The sequence below is a fragment of the Lissotriton helveticus genome, chromosome 5_1, assembly GCF_964261635.1.
Source record: "Lissotriton helveticus chromosome 5_1, aLisHel1.1, whole genome shotgun sequence".
Classification (NCBI taxonomy): Eukaryota; Metazoa; Chordata; class Amphibia; order Caudata; family Salamandridae; genus Lissotriton; species Lissotriton helveticus.
The window spans coordinates 1,407,257,071-1,407,273,960 of record NC_136065.1 but is presented as its reverse complement, the minus strand read 5'-3'; the positions used below and the strand labels follow the sequence as shown (position 1 = coordinate 1,407,273,960).

The 16,890-nt window shown below is 46.7% G+C and overlaps 1 protein-coding gene across 3 annotated transcripts in view; it reads left to right on the top strand.

The window, feature by feature from the left end:
- TRIM33 (tripartite motif containing 33) overlaps window positions 1–16,890 on the top strand; it is a 505,710-nt gene that overhangs the window by 357,644 nt on the left and 131,176 nt on the right. For all 3 annotated transcript variants that reach the window (XM_078644393.1, XM_078644394.1, XM_078644392.1), the window contains one exon: window positions 7,469–7,818. In XM_078644393.1, the coding sequence (XP_078500519.1) occupies window positions 7,469–7,818 (350 nt within the window). The remainder of the gene's footprint in view (window positions 1–7,468; window positions 7,819–16,890) is intronic.

Genomic DNA, 16,890 nt, shown 5'->3' with positions numbered 1-16,890 from the left:
GGGAAACAGATTTTAAGATCTGGGGTACCATCTAAATACTAGATTTAAGGGCGTTACAGGGGAGTGATAGGCTCTGACCAATGGGTTCCTTACCTGGGGTGCATACACCCTTTATTATGCCACCCTCCTGTGGAGGGGAGGGCATAGTCCTCACCATGATTGAATAAGTCCCACTATCTTCAAGATGGTACACTGAAAAATTTACTTCACTTTGCCTCAAGCACCTGAGGGGTGGAGTTGGCAAAGGGGGGGCACACCACCTATTCTTACTTAGTTTTCCCGCCGTTTCTACCATCAAAAGTGGGGGTTTGAACTGGGAGCTGACATCTGCTGCTAGTAGCAGAGGCTGGGTTCGCATTACGAAGGTAGCGCAGCCTTTGAATCTTCCCTCTCAAGCACTCTGCCTCATTGGGGGAGGTGGTGTCACATGGGATTTGTTTCTGGCCTCAGAAATCAAGGGCTCTCGATGCAGTGGTCCAGAAACCTGTCAGATGGTGGCAAGCTGCCCAAATCCAGTCAGAGAGCGTGTTGGTAGTTTTGCAGGGGGCACCTCCGAGGCACTGGCATTGTTTTATGTAAAGGAGTTGTTTTGCACCAAACACTCCTGGGTGGAGTGAAGCCGTCCTGGTGAAGGGAAACTAGAGTTGTCGCGTTTCAAGCCCATTTACTCTGTGCCTTCCTTGGTACTTACAATATTAATAATAGACTTAAATATTGTTGGGGCATATCTGCTCATACAGATATGCCCACACCTAAGATACTGTGCATCCTGCCTTAGGGCATATAGGGCTTGCTAGAGGGGTGACATAACCATACTTTAGGTAGTGCAGCTTTGACATGGCACAGAGGCAGTGTAATAACTTTCTTGTGTTTGTCTGCACCAAGGAATGCAGGCTGCAATGGTGGATGTATGGCCTTGGTGAGAGTCCCTAGGGGGCAGTGGGCAGTCCCACTGACCTAGGTATCAGAGGTACCATTTACTAGGACCTTAGAAAGGGGGGGGGGGGGTCTGAAGTTGCCAATTATGGTACAGTTTTAGGGAAGGCACGCAAGTACTGGGAACCTGGTCAGCAGTGTCCCAATACACTTCTGCCAACGTTGCATAAAACAGAAACCCACTTTCTCACAGTAGGTTTCATATCTTTTGATTCTGTTTTGATCATACAACCCTAGACTCCAAACCGCTTGAGTCAGGACTGTTTCCATGATGGAAAGGAATCCATTCCGATTCTGTCTTCATTGTCGGGCCAAGTATCCGAGTTCCAACTTCTTATAAGTCTACATCCAAGGATGGTCTCCCGACCAACATGTAGTTTCCTGTTTGGCCTTTCTTGCATTTCACAACAAGATAACTTCGCAACAGACATGCCTGTGATATCTGAAAGAAACGGGTTAGTGTTAGATTCCTGCCCATGACGCATAGATGGGAGGTGAGAGATAACAAACGTCTTTGAAGAACAAGAGGAGTCTGATGTTGCAGAGGTAGATGCCTCTGGCATTGCAGTGGAGGTGGCTTTTTCACCTGGAAGAGTCAGTTTTGAGGCAGATGTCCAGTCTGAAGACGCTGCGTAAGCCCAGCGCACTCAAAAGTTCTTAGTGAATATGGAGGTCCTCATAACTCACCACACAGAGGTGCAAGCTTATGATTCCTGCAGTGCACCACTGCCATTCAGCCATTGTAGACACTGATATTCAATAATGGACCAAATGCCTTAGTCAGATTCAGTGCCTAATTCCTGCTACAAGCCTCGACCCGCAGCTTCAGCTCTGGACCGAATGCCCATCCTCAGCCACCCTTCGTCTCGAATGGTTTGGAGCCAGAATCCTTGAAGCTAAGAGATCACACCTAAAAGTTTGGTATCAAGACTCGTTGACTTGAATCATTCAGAGCCAATATTAGGCTCACCATTCTCCAGCCATCTAATTTCTGCAGCTCCATCAAGGCTGCCTTCCACTGGGGCATCCTTTGCTACTTCTGAAGAATTTGATGAGCCAATTTGGGTGACTGCAGGAACACTTGGATGCTCGACAGCAGCACATTCATATCCAGCCAAGCACAGATCAAATTCTGGTAAAGCCTCCACTTGTGACACAGGACCCTGCACCTCACAAAAGGAAGCTGACTTTTGAGTAAGCTATCAAACCCACCTGAACTGCAAGCTCCCAAAAAGCAAAGGAGACGTGACAGGACAACCTTTCCTCTGCCTCCTGCTCGTCCCCCCTCCTTCCCCACCTCCACGTGAGTCTCCTGCCTTGCCACAGCATTCACCTAGAGGTTCTTCATATTTGTGGATGGGGACAGTCCTAGACTCCCTTATGACTGATATGACCACTCTCATAACTCTCAAGGTCCAGACCCATGGGATGACTAAGACACTAAACAGCACCAGACACATACCCAGATCTCTACCCTACTAAGCCGTCACCTCCTGATGATACTTCATACCATGAGGTGTTACACAGTCCTGCCACATTACACAATGTAGAGCTACATGTGCAGTGAGAGGACTACGATTCACATGTGGAAAGCCTCTTCTCCCCCTATGCTCCCTTCAATATCTCCCCATGCTTTAGGGTGTCGTCAAGCCTGCCAACGAGATTTTTAAGGACCCTAGGGTAGATAAGTATAAAGCCTCCCCTAATAACCCTTCATATATACGTTGCCATCTACCCATTACTCTTTGGTGATTCATGCAGCCAGAAAGCCTGCCAAGGTGTTCCACCTCTTCCTGACTGGGAGAGTAAGAATATTGGTTCTGGGAGAAAGAAAATGACAGCATAGTCCACGTCTCATTGGCAAATTGAGAATTCAGTTTGCTTACTCTCCTGGCATGACCGCACACATTTGGACCAAATAGCGGACCTGGTAGAGAATCTCAATCTACACGTATAAAGAGGGAAGAGGTTATCTTCTACCCTGACCTCCCCAGTCAAAATACAATTTGCTCAGCAGAGAGGTAGGAATGTGTGCTGTGGTTCAATTGTTGATTGTATGTGGCATGTGCTGTGTGCAAAAATACTGCCCTCATTCACAAATTGTGACAAACTTCATCATCGGGCTTGCTAACTTACACCGCTGCGCAGACCAACACCTGGGGTGGAGCATCAGCCTGCTCTCTGTCTGGACGATCTGCCAGTCCTTCAAGGTCTTCCAGCCCTCAATCTGAGGTGGATTACTTAAGGTCCTGATTAACAACACAACAGCAATGTGGTACTCCAACAAGAAGGGTGACATAGGCTTGTTCTCACAGAGTCTGAAGGCCCTTTCATAAAGCCTCCTTTATGCACCAATTTATTAAAAACGTTCTAGCAGGCATTTCTAAAGGTACTTTCTCCCCTTTGGAACTGAACCTGGTTCTTTCAAATGTAATGGTGTCTCCATTTGAATCCATACACAAGGCTTCATTGCAGTATCTGTCCAGGAAAGTAGATTGTTTTGTGCCCATAACTCAAGCATGCAGAATTATTTAATTTTATACTTTTATCAGCTGCTGAACCCTATACTATTTTTTCATTGTACTATGGTACTCATGACCACCCATTTGTCCTTTTTTCCTAAAGTAATGGCAATTTCACATTAACCAGAGCATTACTACTCCAGTGGTTTTTAGTGTGCCATCTACTCCAGTCGAGCATACTCGCCATTTAATAGACCTGATAGGTGTGTTCCTTTTTTTTTGTTGTTTTTTTTTGTTTCAAATCTGTTTTATTTTTTAACACAGCGGTAAGCCTACAACCTCTTGCCGAGGCCGGCCGCGCAATATGTATCTCATCGAGTTCTGTGCCAGTGCAGTCGGGGAGAAGCTTTAACACAGCGCCTCGCCTACAACCCTCCCAGGAGGGCCGGCCGCATGGCTTAGGGGTGCCGTGGTCAAAGTCTTGCCATATTCATGAGTGTATTCGCTTTGGCAAGTAGGATATGTGGGGGGCAGGTAGCCCAGCTATCTCCAACAGCCCAACGGGGGCACAACCATCTCAAGGGAAGATAGGCGCCAGGGTGGCAAGTAGGAAGAAAGAGAGTAGGAAGGTCGAAGAGGCCTACGAACAGACAAAGCGGAGGGGGGGGGGGAGGGGGGGGGAGATGGAATGGCGGGAACTGGCAGCATGGCGGAGGGTAGGGTGCAGGGGGGCGTGCGTGTGAGTAGTCACAGCTGTGGTGTGTAAGGTGATCAGGGATGCAATCTGGTCGGGTCTCTAGGGACAAGCGCGTCCTCAAATAGGCGCAGAGCGCGGAGTCTAGTGGGCATGTGTCGTGCATACTCCACAGAACAGAGATGACGCACCAAGGGCTCCCAAACCGCCTTGAAGCGCACATCTCGCACCTGTAGACGCGCCGTAAGTAGCTCCATCGCTAGGACCTGCCAAAGGCGCACAAACCAGGTGGCTATGGGCGGTGCCTCCGCTCGCTTCCAGTACAGTGCAATGAGTTGCCTAGTGGCACCTAGCATTTGTAGTGTGAGGATCCAATCTCCACGAGTGAGTGCCTTGAGCGTAGCAGGACGTATGCCAAGTAGGATCACGCTCACTTCCTCGGGCAGTGGGAACCCCAACACCCCTTTGATATGGCTAAGCACCTTCTTCCAGAAAACAGTAAGGGCCGGACACCTCCACCATATATGCACGAAGTCACCAGTCGCAGACTCACATCTCCAGCACTTCGGGGAGGCGGTGGGGAACATCTGGCTAAGACGGAGGGGGGTATAGTACCATTGCGTAAGTAGTTTGTAGGCGTTTTCCCTCTGTGGGATGCTGCGGTATACCTTGGGTATATAACCCGCCACAGTCTGGTCCATTGAGAGGGAGCAATGTCTACGCCCGTCGCTAATTGCCATTGCCTCTGGTAGGGGTGTGCAGGCGCCAATACAGGATGCTGTAGAATGTGATATATCTGGGAGATCAGCCTCTTCAGTCCCCCGAGGGAGCGCGCCAATTTCTCAAAGGGCGTGTATGCTCGGGTGGCCGCTTGGTACATTTCGTCGCTGGCAGTTCAGTGGCGTAGCTGAACGTGTTGTAAGGCAGCCTGCGGCGGCACCCGAAATTCCTCCCTGCAATCCTTCCAAGTTTTGGGCATGCCCTCAAGAAATAGGTCTCCAGCTACTCTACAGTCCCCTTGAATCCATTTATCAAACGCCCGAGTCTGGTGGGCCGGGGGGAACTGCGGATTCCCGGCTATCGGGGTGTGTGGGGACGGGAACGTGGTCAGACCTCTAGTCACGGCTATGCTGTCCCAGATGTCAAGCACCGTTTTCGTGGGTACTGCAAGGTACGCACTTCTCGAGCGTGCAGCTCGCGGAAGCCAAGGCAGGTCCCATATTGTACATCCAGTGACCGCTCGGTCCATGTGGAACCAGTGTTTATCGCTTTCACGTGCGCCCCATTCCACCACGAATCGAAGATGTGCCGCCCAGTAGTAGTGCACCAAATTGGGACAAGCCAGGCCTCCTCTGTCTCTTGGTTCCATGAGGACCTTTTGCGAGAACCGAGGGCGTTTCCCACCCCAGATAAAAGACGTAATCTCCCGCTGGAGGGCCCGGATACAGTGAAGCGGTATAGGGGTGGGTAGACATTGGAATACATAAAGAATTCGAGGGAGGATCGACATTTTAACTGCGTTGAGACGCCCCAGCCAGGACATCATCAGCGGTTTCCATTTCCTAAGGTCCTCTAGCACAGCTTTGCGACACTCTGCCCAGTTTACCGAGGACCAGGAGTCCAAGTGGGGGGTAAGGGCGAGGCCCAAGTATCTAATATGGCTCTCCGCCCATCGATAGGGTACGGACTCCTTCAAGGAGAGAACGTCCGCAGTAGGCATAGTGAGGTTGAGTGCCCAAGATTTGGTGTAATTTATTTTGAGGCCCGACGCTCGTTCATACAGACAGAGTACATCGTAGACCGCTGGTAGAGACGTGCGAGGGTGCGTGAGGGTGAGAATCAGGTCGTCCGCAAAGAGCGCCACCTTATTGTCCCTTCCCCCAAGGGCTATTCCATGTATTCTGGGGTCACGTCTGATCAGTGCCGCCAGGGGCTCTACTGCCAGGGCAAACAGGAGTGGCGAGAGGGGGCACCCCTGCCTCGTGCCTCGGTGTATCGCCAACGGCGGTGTAAGCTGGCCATTTATCCTGATCCTGGCCTGCGGTCCCAGGTACGGGGCCATAATATACGCTATAATTTTGGGGCCCAGGCCTAGCTTCCGGAGGGTCTTCTTCAAGAAGGTCCAGTCCACCCGGTCAAAAGCCTTCTCTGCGTCAAGTGAGAGAAGGCAAGCAGGAATATCCCAGTGTTCCTTTTTTTAATCTGGATAAAATTAAGGAACTCCAATAAACTTTTTATCATTTATGCTCCTAAGCACACAGGTATCAACACACAAATACAGTCTTTCTCTCTGGATTGTATCTTGAAATACTCTCCATTTACCAGTTGGCCAACAAGCCACTGTCGGGGAGACACAAAGCTCAAAGCCTTACATACAAGAGGAAAAATGGCTACCATGGCTTGGTTAAACATTTTTGTTGCCAGATGTGTATAACACAGCTGCTGTGAAATCCATGCTTGTGTTTACAGGACAGTGTGCCTTGATTCATGTGCAAACACTGATGTGGATCAGGCTACCTTCAAAGCTTTTGGTTGAGGCTGCCATAAGACCGGTCTGTTTTCTGTGGTTGTGTACCTTTTTTATCCCGCCTGGCCAAGATCTGTAAAAACAATTTGCTTCCTAATTTAAAGTATGACTGTGGATCTTAAGATGTAGTAGAAATGGGTACCTGCATGTGGTCCTTGTTATGTATTGTGGTGCTTCAATGTATCCCTGAATGACCCACCCTCCTCCCAATTTGTCGACCTTCGCGTATCTACCCCAAAAGAACTGATGCGTAGAAAAGTGCTAGTGCAAGGAGCAATGAGATTGGAAGCCCATGGACTTCTAAAGAAAGGGTGCTTATTAAACTTTTCATTCTTAAGGCCCACTGTTTTTTTATTTTTTTATAAGTTGTGTAAAGCAAGAGTTGTGTTGCAGTTGCTGCAGTGTAGTTGGGGAGGAAAAATCTTTTTTTTTTAAGTCCATTATTCAGAAAGTTTGTGTATTCCTCTGCCTATGTACATGCTGGACTTTTTCCCATCTTGCTCTAAACATGTATTAAATTGAAGGTGTGCTGGGGGTCCTCTCACACAGCAGAGAAGTATTCGGTCGTGTAGGACTTCAATGAAGATCACAACAGTGCAAAACCAGGACAAGAAGTAACCATTTCTTGGATGCCATTCAGAATTCAGTGTTTTTTAGGTGATGGCTTTACTGGAAGGCATGTACCTAGGAGCTTATATATTTGAAACTACTTGGCATTAAAATTGTGTGGCTGTTTCCTTGGCTTTCATATTGGTAACAGTTTCTTTATTTGCATTTTTGAGCTGTTTTCCAAACCTACTTTTCGAAAATGTGGCATTTATATATTTACATGTTTTCATTTTATTGTAGTTGAGCAGTCCAGAAAGCAGTCTCACGCCCCCTCTGTCAAGTAACGTGCACTTGGACAATGAGCTGGATGCTGTAGGGAGCACTGAAAATCATGTAAAAGCAGAGCTGACGAATGCAAGCAAAAGTTGCAAACAGTCAGCACAGAACAATCTAGTAAATGGGAAATCACCAGTGCGTAGCTCCATGCATCGATCCCCTCGAGGTGGTGGGGAAGGCAATAACAAAGAGGATGATCCAAATGAGGACTGGTGTGCTGTTTGCCAAAATGGAGGGGATCTCCTTTGCTGTGAAAAGTGCCCGAAGGTCTTTCATCTCACTTGTCACGTGCCTACACTTCTCAGCTTCCCAAGGTAATTAACTTCGAGTCTTCACACACAAATTAATATTAAATAGGGAGTAACAGTTTTCATGTGGTACAATCACGGTTCAGTAGCAGACTGCTGTTTAATTTGTTATGATAAAAAGCAGTTGACTCCCAGTAAATTGTAGAATGCCTTCACAGTCCTTGATAGTCACTTTAATGTTTTCACTTGTGAATGTCTGTTCAAGTATGTACTTGTGATTCTTAAGAATGGCTACGGCTGAAAATGATAAACAGGTGAAACATAATGATTTAAGTGCAAAATGTGTATCGGGCTGAATAGTTAATGGTGCATTTAAAAGTTTAGTAATTATGAAAATATGTTAATAGCATGTGTAAATACTCTCCTGCCATCTGGTGTTGGGCTTGAATGTTTGCACACACTCTCCTAGAGGATACTATAGGAGTTTCTATAGAGGAAACCATATTAGAGGCAGAGGTAAAAGTTTTAACAAAAACACTACCTCCACCAACAACAAGGCTTACTCACTTCTTCCCACATGGATAAATATCACATCCGATTAATGTGTTCGCTATTATCCATCATGGTTATTTTCTGGAGCTCACTTTAAAACCCCCCCAAATATTCCTCCTCGCACTAACAAGTTATCAATACACCGTCAAACGCTATTACGAGAATACATTCAAGCTCTACTAAGCAAAAAACAAGACACAGGGCTCTATTCCCTTTACTTCCTTATACCAAAAAAAGATTAAGCTCTCAGACCCATCGTAGACCTCTACACAGTTACAACCTTTCAGAACATTTTCATAGGGTCACTCTTCAGAATGTCATTCCACTTCTCCAACCGGAAGACTTCATGACCGCATTAGACCTAAATTATGCTTCTTTTCACATTCCAGTTCACCCAGCATGCAGGCAATAACTCGGGTTTGCTTTCAACACTTTAAATTCAAAGTGCTTCTGTTCAAGGTCGCTATAGCCCCCACGTTCTTTACCAAATGTTTGGCAGATTTAACAGCACACTTGTGAAGACAAAACCTACACGTTTCATATCTAGACAACTGGCTTATTAAAAGCAACACATCACAAATGTTTGCAACATACACAACAATACATTTACTACACCAACTAGGTTTTACAATTGATGCAGTAATATTACATCTGTATCCTCAAATGCTGTCAGGATACAAATTTTCATAACCCTGGGACCTCATTTTCAGCATAAAAAACAAATAGTGAAAATAGTTATCCATCTCCTAAGGACCATGGCATAGCCAAAGTACACCATGCCACATTCAATACGCACCCTCTACAACAATGCTTAATGCAACAGTGGTCTCAAGAGGAGGGTCAAATAGAGGATCCAGTGTTGATCAGCCATCACCTTTGTCACTCTCTGCAATAGTTGAACTGTGAAATCTGTTACACGGATTACCATATAGAGACCCAGTTCCGCAAACAACCATAACTGAAGCATCAAATACCAGATCGGGAGCGCGCATTCACAGGAAATGACTACATGGGCACTGGACACACAGTCAAAACCTTCCACATATCATTCACCTAGGGCTGCTGGCTGTTGGTCTAGCGATAAAAGCATTCCTTCCTCAACTTACTGGCAAAGTAGTCCTATTTAAAACAGGCAACATGGCTACCTTGTATTCTCTTCAAAAACAGGGGGGCAACCAGATATCCACAGTTGTCTCTCGTTGCACAAACAATCTGGATGTTTGCTCTACAACTCAACATTAATTTGTGGGCACAGTACATTCCAGGAGTAGACAACGACTTGGAGGATCTCCTCAGCAGGGCACACCAACAAGTCCACGAGTGGGAGCTCATATTCAACTCCATATTCTAATATCTATAGTCTAAAGGCAATGCACTATGGACCATTTGGTCGGGGATTTTTGCTTATGCTTTTCCACCTCTCCCACTACTTTCATTTGTAATTCATAAACTGAGGTAGACATCCATGGCACCAATCCTAGTTTCTTCCACATGGGCCAGGCAACCATGGTACACAACATTACCCGGGTTGTCGGTAGTCCCACATCAACTCCTAACCAACACACAAGACCTCTTTACTAAAAACCAAGGAGTGAAGACCCCCAAATCCCATACCACTCAATCTTGCAAATTGGCTCCTGAGGTCTTAGAATTTGGATACGTAAATCGAAACAAGAATGTATGCATATCTTAAAAGCAGCAAGAAGAACCAATATTTGAGAATGTTATGCAGCAAAATGGAAACACTTTGTTCATTATTGTCACTGAAAAGATATGTATTAGCTAAATGCTTCACCTCAAAACATGCTGTTACTGCTCAATTTACAAGCTGCAGGGTTACCTTTTACTTCTATAAAAATACATCTTACGGTGTTGGCTTCATACTTTCAAAATAGAGTACACACTTCTATATTCAGAATTTCTATAATTAAAGTATTTCTACAAGGCCTTAGTTATTTTACCTAGAGCTCCACCCACACGTGTGGAATCCTATTATTGTGCTAACCAGGTTAATGGGTCCACCATTTGAACAATTGCTCACAGGTCCACCAGAATTTTTATCATTGATACTGGCTTTTCTCATTCCAATTACTTCTCAGAAGAGTAGGAGAAATTCAAGCACTGACTCTAGAGGAACTATTTCTCAAAGTACATAAAGACCGTTGTTTTACTAACTAATCCTAAATTTCAACCTAAGGTAGTATCACAAATTCACAAGGATCAATCCATTGAATTGCTTATATATTTTTCTCAACCAGATTAAGTGGCAGAAAGATTATTACACACTTTAAATGTCTATAGAGCACTAATTAATTATATAGATAATACATCATCCTTTCAGAAAACTCAAGTATATGGGTCATCCTCCAAACCACATCAAGGTAAAGCAATGTCTAAATCAGGTCTGTTCAGTAGTTTTGGAGTTATTAAAGGGAAACAAAATGTAGGTATCTACTGACACAAATCCTTTGTGGATCCGACCGATCTGATTGGCTGCCAACGCTTCATCCAGAAGTGCTTTCAGCCAGCTTGAAACTTCGGACTGAACCCAAGTCGCCCCCAAAAATAAACTCAATATAGTTCATAAAGGGACTGGGTAGGAATACCCTGACCCCCCAGGGCCTGTTAATAAAGAATTACATTTTTGCTACGATAATGGCAGCGGATCCCCAAATCTCATCAAAACTTTTTTTTTTTAAACGCAGTCTCCTATGCTTGGGTACATTTCTGCCCCCAGGTGAACCAGGAGACCGCCACTTTCCCGGGGCAATCCCATGCATTTTGAATGGCGGGGGCCCACACCTCTCCTCCTAGAGCCCTTATTGGCCTTTGGGAGTGCCAACCCCAGGACTAGCTGCCTATGTCCCGAGGTGCCCGCTCGCTGGACATAATTGATTGCTTTCCCTTAGTGGGTGCTTTCACAGTTCCTGCCAAGCAAGAGCAAACATAAGTCCGCACTTAGCTGGCGAGACCAGGAAAATTGCTCCTGCCCGCTGGGAGCAGACTTCCATCAGTTTCCCGTGCCTACTGTTAAGCCGTCGGGAAAATAGAAAAAAAATTGCTTTTGCATGCAGGAAGTATCATTTTTTTTTACTGCTCCCTTCTTGTGGGAGCAATGCTGGCAGGGATCATGGGGGCATTCAGGCTCCCTCTCGGCCCCCAAAGCACTAACTAGGCACCCTGGCCGAGGCATGGGGTCCCTACGGCCAAAATCTGCCTGGGGAAAGGGATACCTCCCCTTGCACTAATTGGCCGGGCCTCAAGAGATGGGGTCCCTGGGACTGAAAACAGGCCAATGAGGGCGGGGGTGGCACACGGTCCTCCTATTCTTATGGGGTCCCTGCGGTCAAAATTTACATGGGGAGAGGGATCGCTTTACCTCCCTCCCTCACTGCGCGGCCACAGGCCAACTCCTACTATGCACAGCCGGGGGGCAGGGTTAGGTTCCTATGGGGTGTTTGCCGCAGACCCTGTGGTTAAACCCCTGCAGTGCATGTCCGAAAGCCAACCCTCACTTTGCACGGCCAAGGACGTGCGCGGTGTTGGGTGCCTAAGGGGTGTTGGGTGGAGGGCCTGCGGCCAGTCTCCAGTGCGCATGGCTTTAGCCGTGCATGGCACATGGTAGGGTACCCACGGGGTTTGCCACACAGCCATGCGCCGCAGGGGTTGGATTAACTTTGAGTAATGAAATGTTCGAGGCATATGGGCTGCAGATGGTACATTTATGAATAGATCGCCATCTGGTGTTGGGCTCGGATGATTGCACTTTGTTTTTCTTCTGGAGAAGTCTTTTTCGTCATAGATGACTCCTCCTCTCGGTGTTAGTGCGCATGGGCATCGACTCCATCCTTAGATTGTTTTTTTCCGCCATCGGGTTCGGATGAGGATCGAAGCGCTCCGGACCGACTTCAACAAAGAAGGTTATAACCGGCGCGTATTCCTTTCCAAATCGACGGTATTGTAATCGAACGCGACTTCCCTCCATACCGACGCGGTTCGAAGGACGACGACTACGAGAAACTCGACGTAGTCCAGCCCGGGGTCCATGGAAAGGACTCCATTCAAAAAATGTCCAACGTGTGGTGCTAAGTTCCCACACAAGGACCTACACGAGGTGTGCAACCTCTGCTTGTCCCCTGAACACGAATCCAGGGACTGTGAGGCCTGTGCAGCGTTCTCTTCAAAATCGACGATTAGAAACCGTCGAGCCCGAAGACACGAGGTATCGAGAATGCAGTCACAAGCAATCCCGGAGCTGTTCGAGGACCAGCATCCAGATGAGGAGGAAGAAGAGGCCGACGAGGCGGGGTCTGAAGTGGACGAGTCCGACGTCGAGGAAATCGACGTCCAACAAACCGTGAGTGACGACGTCCCTTTACCAAAGAACAGACCCCGCACGGTGTCGACCCCGCCCTCGAGCCCGGTCAGACAACCGAAAAAAGTTTCCAACGCCCCGCCTTCGAGCCCGGCAACGAAACAGAAACCGAAACACTCGGTCTCCCATCATGGTGGTTCCGATTCCGATAAACGGACCACATCGACACCGAAGCTTCAAGTCAAGGAAAGCTCGAAGTCGAAGCAGTCCATGTCGACACCGAAGCACGTTTCGGCGTCGAAAACACCCTCGACACCGGGGACATCTTTCGGACCCGAAAACTACGGTACCGACACAGGAACACGGGACTGATCCTAAACAAAAGACTCTGTTTATTGACCCAAAGACTGGCAAGGTAGTCACAGAACTACCTAAAAAGAGGAAGAATGAACATTCGGACGACAAGACTCATCCGAAGAAGAGAACAATGGGGACGAATACAACTCCTCCCTCTTCTCCCAAACCTAGACACACACCATCTTCTCCTCTTCCTCACAATAGGCCAAATATTCCTCCCACACGACCATCTACACCTACAACAGATGTAGAGAGTGACACAGGGGAGGGGGAACACCCTGGGGATGATGAAGACACAATCCCAGAGGAGGCAGACCCATGGGAAGAGTATAATGTAGGGTCAGATAATGATAACGACCCTGAATTGTATCCCTCAAAACCTTCACCTCCTGATGACAATACTGGTTTTGCACAACTTATTAATAGAGCAGCAACATATCATAAGGTAGAACTACATGCAGAACCTCAAATAGAGGACTTCTTATTAGAAACACTACCTACTGCACAAAGAACATCAGGAACACTACCAATGCTTAAGGGCCTTCTCAGTCATACATCAGAGATATTCAAAGACCCAGTGAGGGCTAGGGTATTGAACCCAAGAATCGATAAAAAATATAGGGCAGCTCTAAAAGACCCAATATACATTAAAGGGCAAATTCCTCTAGACTCATTAGTGGTCACAAACGCTCGTAAGAGAGCAAACTCTTTATCTACAGGAGAAGCTCCACCTCCTGACAAAGAGTCTAAACTAATAGATGCCTCTGGCAAGAGAGTGGCATCTCAGGCGGCAAACAGCTGGCGCATAGCTAATACGCAAGCACTACTTGCAAGGTACGACAGAGCACATTATGAGTTAGAAAAACTCATCACACATCTCCCTAAAGAACATCAAAAGAGGGCAGATCAACTCATACAAGAAGGGAAGTTAATTACTAACACTTCAATAAAGTGCGCCCTAGACGCGGCAGACACTGCAGCAAGGTCTACAAACACAAGCATCATGTTAAGGAGACATGCATGGCTCAGAGTATCAGGGTTCAAACAAGAAGTACAAACATCGTTACTGAACCAACCTTTTGATGGGAAAACACTTTTCGGCACAGGGACAGATGAGGCCCTAGAAAAGATGAAGAAGGATACCGAAACGGCTAAATCAATGGGAGCATTGCAACAGCCGACACAAAGAGGTTCCTTTCGTAGATCCACCTATAGAGGAGGATCCAAAAATACGGGTACAAGCCAGCAGCAAACCTCTTTTACACCTACATCACCCAGAGGTAATTCTAGAGGTGGATACAGAGGTAACAACAACAAGGGTAGAGGTCGCGGAAACAACAACAACCGCAACTCTCCAACCCCAAAACAGTGACTTCATACAGCTCCCCCCAGACCATATAACACCGGTCGGGGGACGCCTATCACAGTTCCTACCTGTCTGGGAAAACATCACATCAGACAGGTGGGTGAGACAAATTATCCAACATGGTTATTGCCTAGAACTCACAGCTACCCCACCAAACATCCCCCCCAAACAGCGTCCAATGAAACAAGATCACCTGACACTGTTAAAACAAGAAGTACTATCCCTGCTAGAAAAGCATGCCATAGAGAAAGTTCCACAGCACCAACAAGGAACAGGAGTATACTCCCTATACTTCCTAATTCCCAAAAAAGACTGGTCTCTAAGGCCAATACTGGACCTAAGACCTCTCAACGCATACATAAATTCGGAACATTTCCACATGGTTACCCTCCAACAAGTACTGCCTTTACTGAAGAAAGGGGACTTTCTTTCTACACTGGATCTAAAAGACGCTTACTTTCATATCCCGATTCACAAAGCCCACAGAAAATACCTCAGGTTTGTGGTAGAAGGACAACATTATCAGTTCAAAGTCCTTCCGTTTGGTGTCACAACGGCACCAAGGGTGTTCACAAAATGCCTGGCAGTGGTGGCAGCTCACCTAAGAAGACAACAAATTCATGTCTTCCCATACTTGGACGACTGGCTAATAAAGGCCAGGTCACAAGAGGAATGTCTTCAAAACACACAAAAGACAATTCAGCTACTACACCAGCTAGGGTTCACGGTGAACTACACAAAGTCACACCTACAACCAAACAAGGTTCAACAATATCTGGGGGCTACTATAGACACAGAAAAAGCCAAAGTGTACCCCAACCCAGTCAGGATCCAAACAATGCTTACAGTCATTCAAAGATTTCAGCCACAACACTCACTACCAGCAAGAGTGTCCATGCAGCTATTAGGGATGATGTCATCCTGCATACTGCTAATACCATATGCCAAACTACAAATGCGTCCGCTACAAGAATGCTTAGCGACACAGTGGAATCAGGCTCAAGGGCAGATTACAGATCTGGTGTTGGTAGACGACCGCACACACCGCTCTCTGAAGTGGTGGAACATAACAAACATTGCCAAGGGGCGGTCGTTCCTAGAACCAATTCCACAGGTGACAATAACAGCGGACGCATCGCTCACCGGATGGGGAGCACATATGGACAAATACACAGTACAAGGAAGGTGGAGTGTGCAGGAAAGAAGACTGCACATCAATCATCTAGAACTACTAGCAGTGTTTCTAGCATTGAAAGCCTTCCAAATACATGTTACCAACAAAGCAGTCCTGATCAGAACAGACAACATGACAGCAATGTATTATATTAAAAAACAGGGGGGACGCGCTCTCTTCAACTATCCAGACTAGCACAGGAAATTTGGAGATGGGCCATTCCTCAAAACGTCTATCTGTTAGCCGAACACCTACCAGGAGTCCAAAACCAGATAGCAGACATCTTAAGCAGACAGTCGGAACAAATACACGAATGGGAACTGCACCACCAAATACGGCAGCCATTCTTCCAAAGATGGGGACAACCAGAGATAGACCTCTTTGCCACTCATCAGAACGCAAAATGCCAAAGCTTCGCGTCCAGGTATCCACATCACCTGTCGCAGGGCAATGCGTTATGGATAAATTGGTCCAACAAATTTGCATACGCTTTTCCCCCTCTCCCACTAATCCCATTAGTGGTCAGGAAGCTGCAACAACATTCAATGACCATGATACTAGTAGCACCCACGTGGGCAAGACAGCCGTGGTTCACCACGCTCCTGCAACTATCACAAGTGCCACATCAAAAGCTACGAATTCTACCCATGCACCTTACACAGAACCATGGAGAAATAATGCACCCAGACCCAACTCAATTGAACTTAGCGATCTGGCTCCTGAAATCCTAGAATTTGGGTACTTAGATCTACCCCCAAATTGCATGGAGGTAATTAAACAAGCGAGACGTCCAACCACCAGAGCATGCTATGCAGCTAAGTGGAAGAGGTTTGCTATACACTGTACTAATAACAATATCAACCCTCTGGACGTGTCAACAAAAGAGATTATTTGCTACTTATTACACTTACAGCAATGTAATCTAGCGTACACATCTATCAGAGTACATCTAGCAGCTATAGCAGCGTACCTACAAAACAGGCAACACATATCACTGTTCAGAGTACCAGCGATAAAAGCATTCATGGAAGGCCTTAAAAGAGTCATTCCACCAAGATTACCACCTTCCCCAGTCTGGAACCTCAACGTAGTACTCACCAGACTAATGGGGCCACCCTTCGAACCTATGCATAGGTGCGAAATACAATTCCTTACATGGAAGGTGGCTTTCCTTATAGCCATTACCTCACTCAGGAGAGTAAGTGAATTACAGGCATTGACAATACAAGAACCATTCCTACAGTTACACCAGAATAAAGTGGTTCTTAGAACAAACCCAAAGTTCTTGCCTAAAGTAATTTCAGCATTCCACATCAATCAGCCAGTGGAATTACCAGTCTTCTTTCCAAAGCCACAGACGGTGGCAGAAAGGGC